Source organism: Nicotiana tabacum, chromosome 21 (genome assembly GCF_000715075.1).
Source record: "Nicotiana tabacum cultivar K326 chromosome 21, ASM71507v2, whole genome shotgun sequence".
NCBI classification, from domain to species: Eukaryota; Viridiplantae; Streptophyta; class Magnoliopsida; order Solanales; family Solanaceae; genus Nicotiana; species Nicotiana tabacum.
This window is the reverse complement of record NC_134100.1, coordinates 1,570,551-1,589,715: the sequence shown is the minus strand read 5'-3', so window position 1 is coordinate 1,589,715 and position 19,165 is coordinate 1,570,551. Positions and strand designations below refer to the sequence as shown.

Sequence of the window (19,165 nt, the reverse complement as noted above, 5' to 3'; positions counted from 1 at the left end):
ATTTTTTCATTTTTTTTAAAGGGATGGTCTCTTGAGTGAGGAAGTTGAAAAAAGACACGACTGGGAATTGTTGGAAGCTGTGACGGGTCTGTTGGAGGTGGGATGGGGTCATCCGGTTGTGATGTGAAGAAGACGATAGGTGTGTGTGTGCGCATTGCTGAGAAGTAACTGAATCGGACCTCGAACCATTCCCTGAATCGGCGGCTAGGACTTCGACTCGAAAAATCAAATACCTTGCCAGAAAACTCAGACGATTAACAAAGGTTTCAGTCACGTCCATGGCCTTTCGTCACTGCTGATTTCCATTTCCGGCGAGACTTGGTGAACGGAGGAGCAGGTGAGGTTGGTCTCGTCATAGAAGACGAGCTTCAGGGGTCATCGAGTTTGAGTGTAGAGGGAGCGGTTGTCGACGGGGTCTGGGCTTGTTTGGTCGCCAGTCTGATGAGAGGTGGAATCGAAGAGTGGTCTGGTTCGTCAGTTGTTGAAGAGAGCAGGCGTCGATGGAGGGACAGTCGTTTGGGGATGGGGTGGTTCGAAGAAGATGATCTGAGGGGGTGGGGTGATGGGTCTATTGCGGCTGCTCCTCTCTTTAGTGTATTCTAGGTTAATTTAAGAGATGGATCCGGGTCGGGTCTGGGGAAAACGGGTTACAGGTTTTGGATGGGTATGGGAGAATTTGACTTGGGCTTGAAGAATTAAATTAAAACTTGGCCCAATTCCGATTTTCTTATCTTTTATTAATTCTTTCTCTTTTCTTTTCTTCCTTTTTTGTTCAAAAAATAAAAACTAAAATCCTAAATTAAATTGTAAAAACCCAAATTAACTTAAAATATACTAATTAACTCTATATAATAATTATCACCAATAATTAAATACCAAATCACAAAATTTTGACATTAAACACTAAAATGCAGAATACGTTATTTTTGTGATTTTTGTAAAACAATAATTTACTAAAATAACGAAAAAAATGTAAAATCAAATCCTAAATGCAAATGCTATATTTTTGTATTTTTTTAATGCATTAATAAAATTAAATATGTACACAAAAATATGCAAACAATCAGGAAAATCACACATTAATTCCTAAAATAACACATAATTAAAGAAAAGACCTACTTTTGGGAATTCTTTTAAATTAATTCGTGTGAGGCAAAAAATCACGTGCTCACACCAGCTAGAGGTGGGGGTAGAGGTGCTAGAGGTGGAGGTAGAGGTACTAGAGGTGGAGCTCAGGCCGCCAGAGGTGGAGGCCAACCAGCTGCAGGTTGTCCTAGAGATATAGTTTAGGGTGGTGGGGCCCAACCCCGATGTTACGCCCTTCCATCCAAGCCCGAGGCTGAGGCTTCAGATGTAGTCATTACAGGTACTATTCTGGTTTGTAATAGATATGCTTCAGTGTTATTTGATCCAAGGTCTACCTACTCGTATGTGTCATCTTATTTTGCACTGTATCTGGTCATGCCTAGTGATTCATTGAGTATTCATGTTTATATGTCTACACCGGTGGGTGATTCTATTGTGGTAGATCGAGTCCATCATTCTTGTATTGTGGTGATTGGGGGTCTTGAGACTCGTGTGGATTTGTTGCTTCTAGACATGGTCGATTTCGATGTTATATTGGGGATGGGCTGGTTATCACCTTACCACGCTATCTTGGACTGTCATGCCAAGACTGTGACCTTAGCCTTACTGGATTTGCCCCGTTTAGAGTGGATAGGGACTCCTGGTCATTCTACCCGTAGTGTTATCTCGTATGTGAAGGTTCGGCGTATGGTCGAGAAGGGGTGTTTGGCCTATTTGGCATATGTTCGTGATTCTAGTGTTGAGGTCCCTTCTATTGATTTTGTGCCCGTTGTTCGAGAGTTTCCTGATGTTTTCTGTTCAGACCTATCGGGTATGCCACCCGATAGGGATATTGACTTTTGCATTGATTTGGCTCCGGGCACTTAGCCCATTTCTATACCGCCGTATCGTATGGCCTCGCCGGAGTTGAAAGAGTTGAAGGAATAGTTGCAAGACTTGCTTGAGAAGGGTTTCATTAGACCCAGTATTTCTCCTTGGGGTGCGTCGGTGTTGTTTGTTAAGAAGAAGGACGGATCGATGAGAATGTTATTGATTACCGGCAGTTGAACAAGGTTACAATAAAGAATAAGTATCCATTGCCGAGGATCGATGATTTGTTTGATTAGCTTCAGGCTGCCAAGGTGTTTTCAAAGATTGATTTGAGATCTGGCTACTATCAATTGAGGATTAGGGCATCCGATGTCCCTAAGACAGCTTTCCGCACTCGGTACGGGCATTATGAGTTCCTGGTCATGTCATTTGGATTGACCAATGCCCCAGCAACTTTTATGGATTTGATGAACCGAGTGTTCAGGCCTTATTTGGACTCGTTCGTGATAGTCTCATTGATGATATTTTGATATATTCCCGCAGCCGGGTGGAGCACGAGCAACATCTTAGAGTGGTTCTTTAGACCTTGAGGGATAGTCAGTTATATGCTAAGTTCTCGAAGTATGAGTTCTGGTTGAGTTCAGTGGCATTTTTGGGTCATATTGTATCAACAAAGGGTATTTAGGTTGATCCGAAGAAGATTGAGGCAGTCAAGAACTGGCCTAGATCAGCATCAGCTACAGAGATTCGGAGTTTCTTGGGATTGGCAGGCTACTACCGTTGGTTCGTGTAGGGGTTCTCATCTATCGCAGCCTCGATAACTAGGGTGACCCAGAAGGGTGCCTAGTTCAGATGGTCAAACGAGTGTGAGGCGAGCTTTTAGAAGCTCAAGACAACTCTGACTACGACACCGGTGTTGGTTTTGCCCACAGGTTCAGGGCCTTATACAGTTTATTGTAATCCATCTCGTATTGGGTTTGGTGCAGTGTTGATGCAGGATGGCAAGGGCATTGCCTATACTTTGCAGCAGTTGAAGATTCATGAGAAGAACTATCTGATTCATGACTTGGAGTTGGCATCCATTGTTCACGTATTGAAGATTTGAAGGCATTATCTGTATGCCGTGGCATGTGAGGTGTTCACGGATCACAAGAGTCTTCAGTATTTGTTCAAGCAAAGGAGTTGAATTTGAGACAGAGGAGGTGGTTGGAGTTGTTGAAAGATTATGATATAACTATCTTGTATCATCCGGGAAAGGCCAATATGGTGGCCGATGCGTTGAGTAGGAAGTCAGTTAGTATGGGCAGTCTTGCTTATATTCCGGTCGGTGAGAGACCGCTTGCTTTGGACGTTCAGGCAACGTTTTGGGTAAATGTTAATTTGACCCGAACCTGTGATTTGAGTAAATGTTAATGAGAGTTAATGAGCTAATTTGACTCCGGTCAACGTTTTGGGTAAATGGACTCGGACCTGTGATTTGACAGTCCCGGAGGGTCCGTAGGAAAATATGGGACTTGGGCATATGCCCGGAATCGAATTCCCAGGTCCTAAGCCCGAGGAATGAATTTTCAAAGGAAATTATTTTCTGGAATTGTTTAAAGAAATTTGAAATGAAATTTGATTAGAACATGATGGTATCGGGCCCGTATTTTGGTTCCGACACCTAGTACAGGTCTTGTATATGATTTAAGATATTTTTGTGTAATTTGATGAAAAACGGATATTATATGACGTGATTCGAACTTAAATTGCAAAAATTATGTTTAAAGAAGTTTTGAGAAAATTTCATTGATCTCGAGATTTAATTTGATGTTTATGATGTTATTTTGATGATATGATTACACGAATAAGTCCGTAGGATGCTTTTGAGGTTTTGTGGGTGAGTTTCGGGTAGGTTCTGGGGTGTCTTAGGCTTAAAAACTGAGCTGTTGCAGGCTCAGAAAGGTGGAGGACCTCTGAACAGGGCAGTGCGGTCCGCACGATATGAACTGCGGTCGCGGAGAGACATGTACTTCTGCACTAGTTTTGGTGCGGTCTGCAGTGAAGAGCAATTTACTGGTCCGACTTCGGAAGCCTATAGCTTTTGATCTACAAGGAATTTTGAGATGACTCAAAAACTAAAGTAGTCCTTCGTGTTTAGTTTCCAGAAAGATAAAGAAATCACAATTTGGATATCTGTAGAGAAAGTTATGGCCAAAATACTAAGCCTATCACTGCAGAGCACAGGAAGCCTGTGCGGCCGCGGTTGATTTTGTGCGGTCCGCACAGGGCATCCGAGGGCAGTATATATTGACGGGATTTTCAGTTATTTTTCATTTTTTAAGACCCCAAAAATATAAGAGGAGGTTTTTCAAACAACCTTTCTTCTCCAAATCAATTGTAAGTCGTTTTTAACTAGTTTTCATCAATCATTAACACCTTTCAACATGGATTCAACTTAAAATCAAAGATTTTCATAGGGAAAATTGGGAGTTTTGGGTAGAACCTAGGTTTTTCAAAAATTGGAGATTTGGACCTCGATTTGAGGTCCGATTTCAAAACAAATTACATATTTGAGCTCGTGGGGGAATGGGTAATCGGATTTTGGTTCGAACCTCGGGTTTTTACCACGTGGGCCCGGGGGCGATTTTGACTTTTTGGGTAAAACTTTGGAAAACTCATTTTCATGCATTTAAATTGATTTATTTAGCGTTTATTGATGTAATTAAGTAAATTGTGACTAGATACGAGCGAATTGGCAGTGGAATCAAGGGGTAAAGCTATAATTGAACCTTGAGTTGTGTTCGTGGCATCGAGGTAAGTGTTTGGTCTAACCTTAGCTTGAGGGATTAGGAGTTGAGTCTTATTTGCTACGTAATAATTGTTGAGTACGACGCATAGGCATGGTGATGAGTATCTATACATTGGTGTCTAGCATGACCGTGAGTCTTTAAATTTTGAAGATCTTGATTTCGTTGTATCTTTCATGCCTTGGTGATGATTTCTAATTGTTGTGGAAAGTTTGTGGAATGAAGTGTAACCTTTGAACATCGAGGAGCATTGGCTCAAGTTATATTATGAATTGTGAAAGTATATGAGATGATTGAACCCTTTGGAGCATTGGCTCAAGTGGTAAAGTGAGTTATGAAATAAAAGTGAAAGAAAGAGAAAGAGTTATTAAATTGTCCTCTTGCCGGGATATTGTTGCTTTGTTGATTATTTTCCTTGTCGGGATGTTGAGATTATTGATGTTGTTCCTTTGCCGGAATTTAATTTTTTAACTGTTGTTCCCTTGCTGGGATCTCTATTACTATTTTGTTTATTCCCTTTGCCCCTTTGCTTGTGATTGTTGTTTGGGTGAGGAAGAGTGTTAAACACGAAGGGTGATGTCGTTCATTGTTTGCTATTGTGAGGAAAGAGTGTAAAGCACGAAGAGTGATGTCGTATCGTACAATGCACCATTCCGTACCGATTTTCATTGATTATATGGTGAGGAAAGAGAGTAAAAGCACGAAGGGTGGTACCGTGCACATCTTTATTATATGATTGATTTGGTGAGGACGAAAGTAAAAGCACGAAGGGTGATGCCGTGCACACTTTTATTATAAAATTGCTTTGGAGAGGACGAGAGTAAAAGCACGAAGGGTGATGCTGTGCGAATTGTTGATTTCTGATTCTTTGTTGATATTCGAGTTATGTTGTTTCTTTCCTTACTTGATGCTTTCTATTCGGAACTGTTATCTCCCCCACAATATGTTTCCCCCTCCCACATTAATTGGTTATTTTCTGTATTTCTTTTCTGCTGTATATACATTTGAACTACATAGGTTTATTTGGTAGTCTGGTCCTAGCCTCGTCACTACTTCGCCGAGGTTAGGCTAGACACTTACCAGCATATGGGGTCGGTTGTGCTGATACTACACTCTGCATTGTGTGCAGATCTAGGAGCAGCTTTCGGACAGTAGTTGGAGTGCTTCCTTCAGTCCAACCGAAGACCCAAGGTAGACTGCAGGCGTCCGCAGTCCCTGGCGTCTCCCTCTATCTCTACTTCCTGTTTTATTTTCTTTTATTTAGAAACAGCGTACTGCTATTTCTTCAGACCTTGTATGTAGAAATCTTAGATCGTCTGTGACACTGTGACACCAGATTTTGGGTATTTGAGATTTTAAAAGTTGTAATAGACGTAGACTTAAGATATTTAATTGTTGACTTCCGCTTAATTATTTAAAGTTCCGTTGTTATCATGTTATCACCTTGTGTTTGTTAAAATGAAGCAATATGGAAGCGTAGCAAGTAGTTAAGGTTAGGCTTGCCTAGCTCCCATTAGTAGGCGCCATCACGACCCCCGAGGTTGGGAAATCCGGGTCGTGACATTAGTGGGCCTACAATAATCAATGTAGAAGTTTAAAACAAAGAAGCAAAAGTTGTTTCACGTGGCAACCTGCATTTTGGGCCTTAAAATGCCTCAAAATTTCGCTTATTTATATCAATATGTGATGGCAATTGATATAATAATGTACAAAACAGGGGCAAATAGATGTTCCATTAAAGCAGTTTGGTTTGGCAATTTGGGCCTCGAGAATGCCTCAAAAGTGTCCTTTATTTACCAAATTGTGTGATGGTAATTGACGTAATAATATGGAAAAACATGGCAAATATATTGTTGGTGAATTTGGCATTTCAGCGAAGTAGAAACTCAAAGGGTATTGTTATCAATTCACTGGACGACCCTAAGCTCCTCTCTTAGGCTCTTCTATAATAGTAGTAATATATATATATATATATATATATATATATATATATATATATATATATATATATATATATATATATAAGCAAAAACTGTTGAGTTCTGGTAAACCCCTACATTAAGGGTGTACTAGGTCGGGTTGGTTCGGATTTTTCAATTACCAAACCTGACCAATTTTCTCGGATTTTTAAATCTATAAACCAAACCAAACCAACAAAAGTTGGGTTTCTCAATCGCGATTTTTCTCGGGTTTTTCTATTTTCTCGGAATTTTCGGATTTTTTTTCCAATAAAATCTTCATAGCATAAAATTTATAACTTGTGCTTTAATATTTCTTAGTTCCTAGTAGGATAAAGCTATATAAGATATTACTCAATAAAATATTACAAAATAATGTGAGATGAGTCATGATAATACTAAAATACTCAACAAATCGCATAGTTCATAATAAAAATAAATATAATCTAAAAGTATTAAGTCATGTTAAAATGAGATTGACTAATAATAAGTATTAATTATATGACTAAATAATATTAAAAGTAAGGTATGCATTTTCACTATCAAATCAATGCAAAACTTAAAAATAAATATCGAATACTATTGTCGTTCCTAGTATTGAATTGAATATTATTTGTTGGCATTAATATTGATTTGATTTTGCTTTGGGCTTTATTTGGGTTACTAACTTTATGGGCTATAAAACATATTTGACCATTCAAAAGTTTTAAGTCCAAGTTTGAAATAATACATTAAAATAGAGAACTATTAGAGAGTTTAAAAAATATTTATAAATTACATTACAATAATTATTTTAATGTATAGAATATTTTTAAAACTTGTATACATGTAATATCGAGTTGGTTTGATTTCGGTTTGACTTTTTTTTAGTTAAAACCAAACCAAACCAATTATGGTCTAGTTTTTTTTTTCAATACCAAATCAAACCAAACCAAACCATAGTCGAATTTTTTTTCTCAGTTTGACTCGGATTATCGATTCCAATTTTTCTGATTCGGCGGTTCGATCTATGATTTATTATTCATGGACGTTGATAAGATCCATCTATTTAGCACCACCTTAGGATGGCAAAGGGTGAGGTTCAAACGAGGAAAGGCTTACGGTGGATACCTAGGCGTCCAGAGACGAGGAAGGACGTAGTAATCGACAAAATGCTTCGGGAAGTTGAAAATAAGTATAGATCCGGGGATTCCCGAATAGGGCAACCTTTCGAACTGCTGATGAATCTATGGGCAGGCAAGAGACAACCTGGCGAACTGAAACATCTTAGTAGCCAGAGAAAAAGAAAGCAAAAGCGATTCCCGTAATAGCGGCGAGCGAAATGGCAGCAGCCTAAACCGTGAAAACGAGGTTGTGGGAGAGCAATACAAGCGTCGTGTTGTGTGTGGTTTGTCGGTTACCTTTGTACACCCCTACTGTACATAACGATTTGGATCCGCCCCTGTAAACATGGACGAAGCTATATACATAATTTGAATTAAAGGAATTTAATCGAATTCTTTTTGTTAAAAATTATATCGCGTATGTAAGTTAAAAAATTTATTTATGTGTATGTATATTATATATGTAGTTTGAATTTCTTTGACACAAATTAAGAAACTCCTAAAGTACTGTAGTTCAAAACTGCTTTTAGGTTTAAAATTTGAATATCATATGTAGTACTCTAATCCCTATAAACAAAAAAAAAATATCATATGAGAAAATCTCAAAAGGGAATATTCAATTACCAAAAATTTATAAAATCCTCTTATCTTAAACTCCTAATTCAGGCAAAATTCTTTATCTAAACCCAAAACATGACCATACAAAATTAAAACAAGATAGTAATGTTTGAAAAAAATAGAAAATGTACGAGTTACCTCCTCAACCATATAAATATATATATATATATAGATAGATAGATAGATAGATTGTCATAAAACAAATCTGGAAAATTCCAAAAGGCACTGGCCTCTTTACAAATATTACGCACGATTCCATTGGAGTATTTTATAGAAATGTCGAAAAGTTAGATAGGTTATCTGCTATACAACATACAAGGGGGAACGATGGTATAAAAATTTCTTACACTGAGAATATATATAAACTTAAACTCAGATAGATAAAATGCCAGACATTAATTCGTTGTCTCGTATAATTTTTTGGATTAAAATTAAAGTCACATGTCCTACATTCTCAAAATTTTCGGGTTGGCAATTCAAATATCAAGTGAAATAATTATTTCAAGTTAATATTTGAATTTGTAATTCAAGTGAAAATTCTCGAATTTTTAATTTTCACTAAAAGCTTTTAACTTTCACAAAAAATATTTCCAAATATAAATTCATTTTAACTCAATATTTAACTATCATAATTTTTTTTTTCAACTCCAACTTAAATTCTGCGAAACGCATGATTCATGTTTCGTTGAACAAAAATATTGAGTAAATGGAAAGAAAAATATGTGGTGAAGGCTCATTGCAACGCCTGCCACGTGTCTTCAAAACTCTAAAATATCAAAGTTGCTAACAATAGAATGATTTCCTGTAATTCATGTATAGTTTGAGTAGATGAAAATTATCCTACCAAAGCTTTTTGTGTTTTATTTGTCAATCTCTTATAGAAAGAGTCTTGTAACTAAAATTGATTTAAAATAATTTTTTATGATCAGTTACAATTACCGACGGAGGCTTTGGAGCAACGGTAAAGTTGTTTTCTTTTGACCTATTGGTCATCAATTCGAGCCGTGGAATCAGTCATTCATGCTTGCATCAGGGTAGGCTGTCTACATCACACCTCTTGGAGTGCGACCCTTCCCCTGACCCTGCGTGAATGCAGGATGCTTCGTGCACCGAACTGCTCTTTGTTCAGTTACAATTACCAGTTATAATTTGAGGGAAAAATGCTATACAAATATCTCTTATATTATATTTACCAGTTTGGTGTGTTATTTTTTTAACTAATTTTTCATAAAATTACAAGTTTATGAAAAGTTTATTTTTACAAGATATTTGAATTTATAGTTCAAGTGAAAATTCTCAAATCTTTAATTTTCATTACAAGTTTTAACTTTAACAAAAAAATTTCCAAATAAAATTCATTTCAACTCAATATTTAACTATCAGAATTTTGTTTACCAACTTCATATATTTTTTCAACTCCAACTTAAATTCTGCAAAACGCATGCTTCATGTTTCGTTAAACTAAGATATTGAGTTAATGGAAAGAAAAATATGTGATGTAAGCTAATTGCTAAGCCTGCCACGTGTCTTCAAATTCTAAAATAGCTAAGTTGGAAACAATAGAATGGTTTCCTATAATCCATGTATAGGAAAATTATCCTACAAAAGTTTTTTATGTTTTATTTATCAATCTCTTATAGAAAGAGTCTTGTAACTAAAATTGACTTCAAATAATTTCTTATTATCAGTAACAATTACTGAAGGGAAGCTTTAGAGCAACGGTAAAATTATTTTCGTGTGACCTATAAGTCACAAGTTCGAGCCTTGGAATCAGTCACTCATGCTTGCATGAGGGGAGACTGCCTACATCACACTTCTTGGAGTGCGGTCCTTCCCCAGATACTGCGTGAATGAAAAATGCACTTGTAGAAAGAGTATTGTAACTAAAATTGATTTAAAATAATTTCTTCTGATCAGTTACAATTACCGAAGGGAAGCTTTGGAGCAACGGTAAAGTTGTTTCCTTGTGGCCTATAAGTCACGAGTTCGAGCTGTGGAATCAGCTACTGTGCTCACATCAGGGTAGGCTACCTACATCATACCCCTTGGAGTTAGGGGTGTCAATGGATCGGTTCGGCTGGTTATTTTATAAAATTTATACCATACCAATTTTTCGATCATTCTATTATGTATAATCAAAATTGGACTTTTCGAAACCGTCCCAATCATATCGGTTTCTCTTCGGTATCGGTACAATTCGGTAAATTTTTCGGTAATTTTTTTAATGTCATGTAAAAGTTACTAGTAGAAGTAGAATGCAATAACATACATACTTTTTTAGGACTTAGCAAAACTCTCTAGATATTTTTACAGTTTAAAAGGTGATGAATTAAGAAAATATGAAAGGTGGCTACAGTATAGATCAATCAACTATTCTACATCATCATAAAAGAAACTACGCAAATACAAAAATAATATAAATCACACGAGTGAAAAAATATTAACTAAGTTGGGATTCAAGAATAAAGTTTATAGAAGATTAAATATTCAAGAAGATAGATCAAAATTATACGAAAGAAAACATGTTTAATACATTATAGATTGCTACTCATACCCGCTACAATACCTTGTGTCTTGCTAGTAAACATGCTAGAAATAATTTAGTGTCACTATGAGTATTAAAATAGGTTTGGAGGATTTTAAGTTTAATTACGTGTTGCCTTGTAACTGTTTCATAATTCAAAGGCCCAAGAAAAATTTAATGTTTTATTAATTTTAAACTTAATATATAAATATATTATTCACATTGTAAATTTATTCGGTACAGTTCGGTATTTTTTTGGTTTATTTTCTTAAAATAAAAAACCTACCCTAATTATCGGTACGGTTATAGATTTATATAAAAACCTACGGTTTCATTAAAAGAAACCTTAAATTTGGTACGGTACGGTACGGTTCGGTCGGTTTAGTCGGTTTTTAAATATCCATTGACACCCCTACTTGGAGTGTGTGCCTTCCGCAGACCCTGCATGAATGCGGGATGCTTCTTGCATCGGCTGCCCTTTTGTTCAGTTACAATTACCCGTTATAATTTGAACATAAAAAAATTCTATAAAAATATCTCTTATATTATATTTACCTGTTTCGTGTGTTATTTTTCTTATTAATTTTTCATAAAAACAATTACATATAACTAAAATAATATTTGTAACGGATCATAAAATCGATCTCCCGGTTGGAAACCGAGTCGATCAAAACATATATCGAAGAAAAACTTATACACGGAATCTTAATATATAATATATATAATATAGTAGTAATAATATATAATATTTCCCCATCTGGCAAATTAAATGCCACAATATAGCATACAATTAAAAGTTCGTTGGGGTAGTTGCACCCGCCCTCCCCCTCTTTTCCTGCTCATGCACCCTTTAAGTTAACGTACCATTTCACCATTTTCCTTCTCAACACATCTAAAACTCTTTCTTATTCAACATTTTTCTCACTTGGATATCTTTTATTTTCATCTAAAAAACCAAAAAAAAAAAAAATACTTCTCTTCTCTAAGTGTATTGATTTGAGGGTACGTCTCTATTTCGATTCTTGATTATTTTAACGATGGGGGATGAGAAAAACAGGAATCTTGTTCATTCTGAAGCAGGACGAGTTTCGGTTGAGGCTAAAAGTGAAAGAAAAAATAACAATCTTCCTAATTTTCTTCTATCAGTTAGGCTCAAATATGTGAAACTAGGTTATCATTATTTGATTACCAATGCTATGTATGTGTGTTTGGTTCCAATTTTAGGGGCACTTTTAGTTCAACTTATGACTATTTCAGTGGAAGATTTAGTCCAATTATGGGATAAGTTGAAATTCAATCTTGTCACAGTAATTTTTTGCTCTGCTCTAGTGGTATTTTTAGGTACACTTTATTTTATGACAAGGCCTAGGAAAGTGTACTTAGTGGATTTTTCATGTTACAAACCTAAGCCAAATGTTATGTGTCCTAAGGAAATTTTTATGGAGAGGTCAAAACAAGCCGGGATTTTCACTGAGGAGAATTTAGCGTTTCAAAAGAAGATATTAGAGAGATCAGGATTGGGACAAAAGACATATTTCCCCGAGGCGCTTTTGAGAGTGCCTGCAGAGCCTAGTATGGTCGAGGCGAGGAAAGAAGCTGAAATGGTGATGTTTGGTGCTATTGATGAATTGTTGGCGAAAACCGGAGTGAAGGCTAAGGATATTGGGATTCTTGTTGTGAATTGCAGCTTGTTTAATCCAACTCCTTCACTTTCTGCTATGATTGTTAACCATTACAAGATGAGGGGAAATGTTATGAGCTATAATCTTGGTGGTATGGGCTGTAGTGCTGGACTTATTTCTATTGACCTTGCCAAACAACTATTACAGGTTTGTTCCTTCCTTAGTTAATCATTTATCTTGCTATTGCTTGTCGTTACTGTTTCCTTTTCATCTTTCCTTGATCCGAGAGTCTATCGGAAACAGTCTCTCTACCTTCACAAAGTAGGGTAAGGTCTGTGTACACACTATCCTCCCAGTTCTATTATCATGGGATTATACTGAGTTTGTTATTGTCGTTGTTATTCAGCCCATAATAGTAGGTTAGTTACCATTTTAGTGAGTGCATAGAGCTTAAACTCGTCTTTTTTTGGTCTCGCAATTTATTGTACTTTTTGAGTTTGATAATGGTTATTCTACATCCTTTTCTTCACTCCTTTCTCCTGGATAACCATTATAGGGAGGGAGATGTGATATTGTATCCGGTCTCAAATATTAGTTGTTTTTGACAAACTCAATTAGTTTCAAAATATTTGACTTTTTTTAAATTAAAAAAAAAAAACAAGTCATTTGTTTCTTTCTTTCAAAATCTACCCTTAATTTTTCAGTTTGGTGTTGTTTAAGTGAGAGCTAATAAGAAATAAAGTGTAGTTAGAAATACTTTTATGATTATGGCTATTAAATATTTTTCTTAAGAGGTATTGAAAAAATTTAAAAGATTAATAATATATGCAGGTGGAAACAGAGGCAGATGTTGCCTAAGATCTATGAGTTCAACTGAATTCATAATTTTCGGTACAGAGTATGTTAAATCTGAACCCATAATTTTAACAGTATAACGAGTTCACTACAAGTTTGAACCCATTAAACTTAAATTCTGAATCCGCTCAAGTAAAAAGTAGTATAATCTATAGTGGAAATTGCTTTCCAAGAATTAATGTACTAGTATAGGTAGTTCAAGTGGAATGAACACAATAATGTTCAATGTCTGCTAACTGCCAGTTTTTTATGCTTGTTCCACTCCTCAAAAAGTTTCATTAACTTTCTCCTTCCACGTCGTACAGTCAAATTTCTCTATAAAAACCTCGTTTGTTCTTATATTTTTTGGTTGTTATAGTGACATGTTGTTATAGAAGACATATATTATAATGTAACATAAAAATCGGTGCCGAAAAAAACTTAGCTTTATAGTGAATGACTGTTATATAGAGATATTGCTATAGAGAGATCTGACTGTACTCTATTTATCCATATCAAATATTAATATTTTCTAAGACTAACTGTCTGATTTTATCAATGTTGTATATCAGGTCAATCCTAATTCTTATGCATTGGTAGTGAGCATGGAAAACATAACACTCAATTGGTACTTTGGCAACAATAGATCAATGCTTGTCTCAAATTGCATATTCAGAATGGGAGGAGCTGCAATTCTGCTATCAAACAGATCATCAGATCGTCGTCGTTCAAAATACCAACTCATTCACACAGTACGTACACACAAAGGCGCGGATGACAGGAGCTATGGCTGCGTTTTCCAGGAGGAGGACGAGAATAAGGAGATCGGTGTTGCCCTATCGAAGGACCTAATGGCCGTTGCAGGGGAAGCGTTAAAAACCAACATCACTACCCTCGGGCCATTAGTCTTACCTATGTCCGAGCAACTTCTATTTTTCATGACATTAGTCGCGAGAAAAATCTTCAAGATGAAAATCAAGCCTTATATACCGGATTTCAAGTTGGCATTCGAGCATTTCTGTATTCATGCTGGTGGAAGGGCCGTGTTGGATGAGCTCGAGAAGAATCTCGAGCTCAGCCAGTGGCATATGGAACCATCAAGAATGACACTATATAGGTTTGGAAACACTTCAAGTAGCTCTTTGTGGTATGAATTGGCTTATTCTGAAGCTAAAGGGAGAATAAGAAAAGGAGATAGAACATGGCAAATAGCATTTGGCTCAGGATTTAAGTGTAACAGTGCTGTTTGGCAAGCTTTGAGGACTATTAATCCTGCTAAAGAGAAGAATCCATGGATGGATGAAATTGATGATTTCCCAGTTGAAGTTCCAAGAATTGTGACAATTGGTTGATTCTTGAAAATGGTTTTTATATTTTTTTCCAAGCAAAAGTTATCTATTACTATCATTCTTTGTTACCTAAAAGATTTTCTTGTACAATGTTGTTAATTATTTATAAAAGTAATACCACAGTTTCTGTTTTATCAATATTTCTTCCTGATGAGTCTTTCTGTTTTAAGCTATGTATTCCATATTTTGTTTAAACCTACTCTTATTTTCTTGTTGTTGTTATTGTTTCTTGGCTTCTCCACTATCATTTTTCCTTTCTATGATTGTTGGGATTATGCTTTCCTTGAGCTAAACGTGTATCGAAAATAACTTCTCTATCTTCACAAAGGTATGGATCATGTAAGGGTGGCAAGTGGGCCGGTCCGAGCCCGGAACCGCGGGCCAAGTGGCTAAGTGGGCCGGAACCGGTAGAACCGCTAGAGGTGGGCTTGGGCCGGTCTTGTGGGCCGGTTCTTGCCCTTGAACCATTAGGACCGGGACCGGATCGGTCCCTTGGCGGGCCCAACAGTTAATTTTTTTAAAAAAAAGTAGTCGTTTGGCTATTTGAAAAAACAGCCGTTGGGCTTTAAAAAATAGTCGTTGACTATTTAGAAAATAGCCATTTAACCACTCCCCCCTCCCCAACTTTGTTTTAACCCCAAACTTTTTATAATTACACTTTTTCCCTATTTTCAACTATAAATACCCCCTCATTCTTTTATTTTTCTTATAAAATCAATATCAATCTATCACAATCTCACTAATTTTCTTCTATACTTGCTACTATTGCTTACTTTATTCCAAAAAATAGTAAAACAATATTGAGATTTTTACAATTTGTGAAAAAATTGTGAAGTTGGTGAATTGAAGTCTTCAAGTCTTCAATGATGATCAATTTTCAACAAGTTGTTCGTCAATTCGGAAAAATTCATTCCAACTCTTAAGTCTTAATATTATTGTTTTATTTGTTTTATTTATTTGCTATTACTTGTAATTAAGATGTCTTCCTTAAAAAATTAAGAATAAGGGAAAATCCAAGAGTGCCGAATCTAGTGGTCATGTTGTTCCTCCTCCCCTGCCCCCGGCTCCCCGAACCAAACCCCATATCCGTCCTACACCTCCTATTCTTGATAGCGATAATAGTTTATTATAATTTACCGAGAGTTAATTTTGCGATAATATTGCAGCCGGTGAACAATTAGACCATGAATTAATGAATACTCTTTATTCTAATAATTATAATATTATTGATGCAAATTATGATGAGAATTGATCTTGATGAAACTCAACCGAATGATGATACACCCACTAGTAATAACGCTGCTAATCCAAATGATGACTCATCTGATACTCTTGTTATTGCCCCTACTTTTTATAGATAACCTACCAAACGGACGGAAACATCTCATGTTTGGCCATTTTTTACTCAACTAGTTCCACAAAATAAGGCTAAGTGTAAAACTTGTGGTATGGAGTTGGCTTTTAAATATTTTGGATCGCGAGGGGGGGGGAGGGGGACTTTGACTAGACACATAAAAAAATACCCTAAAAATGGAGTAAGATATGAACGTCTGAAAGCTTTGGCCGAGGGGAAAAGTGTACCTAGTCCTACTTAGGCTGACCCTAGGATCGGTTCAAATCAATTTCAACCGGAAATTAACACTGTTACAGGTGATATTTTATATTATGATCCAAAAAAAGATCGAGAAGAATTAGCAAAAATGGTAACTATTATGTGCTTACCATATAGTTTTCCTTCTGACCTTCTTTTGTGCATTATATTAGAAATTTTTTAAATCTTACTTATAAAGCTTTTCCTCGCACAACCGTAAAGAACGATATTTATAAATATAAGCATGAATATGAACAATATTTGCGCTATTTATTTACTCATGTAAATTGGTGTGTTGCTATTACAATTGATATTGGTAGAAGTAGTAACGACTGCGATTACCTTACAGTTACCAGTCATTGGATTGATGAGGATTGGATAATACAAAAGCACATAATTGCTTATAGAATAATTGCTTCACGTCACACCGGGCAATTTATTGCTAGCACAGTTACAGATATTTGCAGATATTTTTACATTAGTGATAAAATAATGTCGGTTTCAATGGATAATGCTACTAATAACACAAATGCTATAGACTTGCTTACCACTACGCTAAATCCTGCATTTAGCAACATTTTTCATGTTAGATGTATTTGTCATATTTACCATTTAATTGTGGGTGATGGTATGAAAATTTTAAATTCAAATTGAAAAGGTTAAAATGGCTCTTAACTGGCTTTTTCATTCAAACCGTAGAAATAGACTTAGGGAATATTTTAAAAGATGCGATGAATGTGGCCTAAGAGAAAGAAAGATTACTAAACCTTGTCCAACTAGATGTAATTACATGTATGAAAGTTTGGTTGTTGCATATGAATATAGAAACCCCATAAACTCAACATTTAATGCACATGTAAGTGATGATGATGAGCACCTTACGAATGGAGATTGGGCTAATGTTAAAATGCTTCTTGATTTTTTTGAAAAATTTTATATTGCTAAAAATGAATTTTCTGGGCAATATTATCCTGCTATTTCTAACTGTTTAGTTTATATTGCAGAATTTGTAAATTTGTTTGCTCATTTTTAAAGGGGTGGGGAAATTTATAAACTTGCTATTGATTCTATGAGAAAGAAGTTTAAAAAATATTTTTCATATTCCCCCTATTTATGGTGTTGCTGCTTTGTTAAATCCTTGTATGAAATTAGGAGGTCCTCAATTTTGGTATGAAACTGTTTATAATAGTTTAGCACTTGAAGATGATGAGTTACCTAAACTTCCGAAAGCAATAACCTCAATTAGAATAAATGTTCAAACTATTTATAATGCTTATCAAGTTGCATTAAATAATGCTAGACCAAATGTTCCAACTCCTTCTTATTCTGATTCTCAATCTTCTAAAAGAATTGTGGGAGTAAGAACACTTAGTGCTTGGGTGGGGTTTAGGGGTTCTTTTGGTTCTAGTAGTAATGATTTTTCACAACTAAATGAGTTTGAAGTTTATTTACCACAGCAAATTGAGCATGTGAATCCTGATGGCTCCTTGAATCTTTTGCAATGGTGGAAGGACAAAGAAAAACATTTTCTGGTTCTTTCAAGGATGTCCGAGACATTTTAACTATTCAAGCTTCAACAGTGACATCAGAGAGCGCTTTCAGTCAAGCAAGACTTCAAACCGTGATTATAGAGCGTCTATGATGGAGAGCTTGGAAAAATTAGTACTTTTCATATATTGGATCTGTTCGGATAGAAGAAATTTTGGACTTGCTCAATCACAACCAGAGGAAGACGAAGCTTACGAAGAAATGCTAGCTGAACTTGCGAAGGATGCTGCTTCGCCCGACAATGGAAGCGGCGATGACCAAGCTAATTTTCCGCCACCACCAACGGAAATTCCTCCGAACCTTGAAGGATTTATGAAGTTTGTAAGAGATACCATGTAACTTGTATGATAAAAAATTAGTATGTATTATGTAACTTGTATTTTGGCACATCTTGATTAGTTTCTTTTTCTTCTCAATGGTGGTATTAGCACCTTATTGTGCTCATTCCATAGGGGGAGGAAGACTAAGAAAGATATTGCCATATTTTTTTAATGCTATAATAAAATTACAAGGCATTGTTTTGAATATCTCTTTACAATATTTTTGTCTATAAATTTGAATTAAAAAATTTAGGTCACAATTCTATAATAAATTTACAAGGCATTGCCTTAGATATTTTTTTAACATCTTTTTGTCTCTAATTTCTATTTAATTTTTTTATTAAAAAATCAATATTTAGCCGTTGGGCCCACTTAGCCCGCGGGACCGGCCCATATATCTCGAGACAATGAGTTAGTGAGCCCCGTCCCGAACCGGTTCCTACAAAAGATTGTTTAGCCCGGGACCGCTAAGCCCATTTAATTAGGGACCGGCCCGGGATCGGGACCGCGGCCCACGAGACCGGCCGACTTGGCCCGTTTAGGGCCCTAACCGGCCCACATGCCAACCTTAAGGTAATATTTACGTACACACTACCCCAGACCCACTTGTAAAATTTCATATTTTCGCAAACCCAGCCACATGACTTCAAGAGTGGATAAGACCATAGTTACAAAACTTGCATCATTGAAACGTACCCAATTTTACACTACATGCTTTCCCATTAATGACATGACTTGTGAGACTTATCGATATAAAAGTTCATGCTTTTATAAGGAGGGAGAATATAAAAAACACATGAAACTTTCACTACACTCGTTTAAAATGATAATTTTGTTAGTTCGCATATATTTGACTTACATGTCAAAAATCTTATTTAATTTCTTAAACATCGTGACCAGTCTAACACCTATGCATAAAATAGGGAAGGAATGTCATTTTTCATAGGATGTGATTGTTCAACAATATCACAACAAGGTGGGAAGTTCTTGGAGGGAAGAATGATGGGGATCTA

General features: G+C 36.0%; 1 protein-coding gene across 1 annotated transcript; it reads left to right on the top strand.

Annotated features, from left to right (window-relative positions):
- Nucleotides 1-11,763: 11,763 nt before the first annotated feature.
- Nucleotides 11,764-14,831, top strand: LOC107807886 (3-ketoacyl-CoA synthase 20-like). The gene is made up of 2 exons (XM_016632338.2): nt 11,764-12,717; nt 13,917-14,831. Exons 1-2 carry the CDS (start codon nt 11,926-11,928, stop codon nt 14,694-14,696), a joined length of 1,572 nt encoding a protein of 523 aa, XP_016487824.1. The 5' UTR covers nt 11,764-11,925; the 3' UTR covers nt 14,697-14,831.
- Nucleotides 14,832-19,165: the final 4,334 nt, after the last annotated feature.

Excerpts from the sequence above, each read along its gene's own strand:
- LOC107807886 (XM_016632338.2), top strand. The coding sequence starts at position 11,926 with ATGGGGGATGAGAAAAACAGGAATCTTGTTCATTCTGAAGCAGGACGA. Across the intron at positions 12,718-13,916 it reads TTGCCAAACAACTATTACAG|GTCAATCCTAATTCTTATGC; the intron begins GTTTGTTCCTTC and ends GTTGTATATCAG.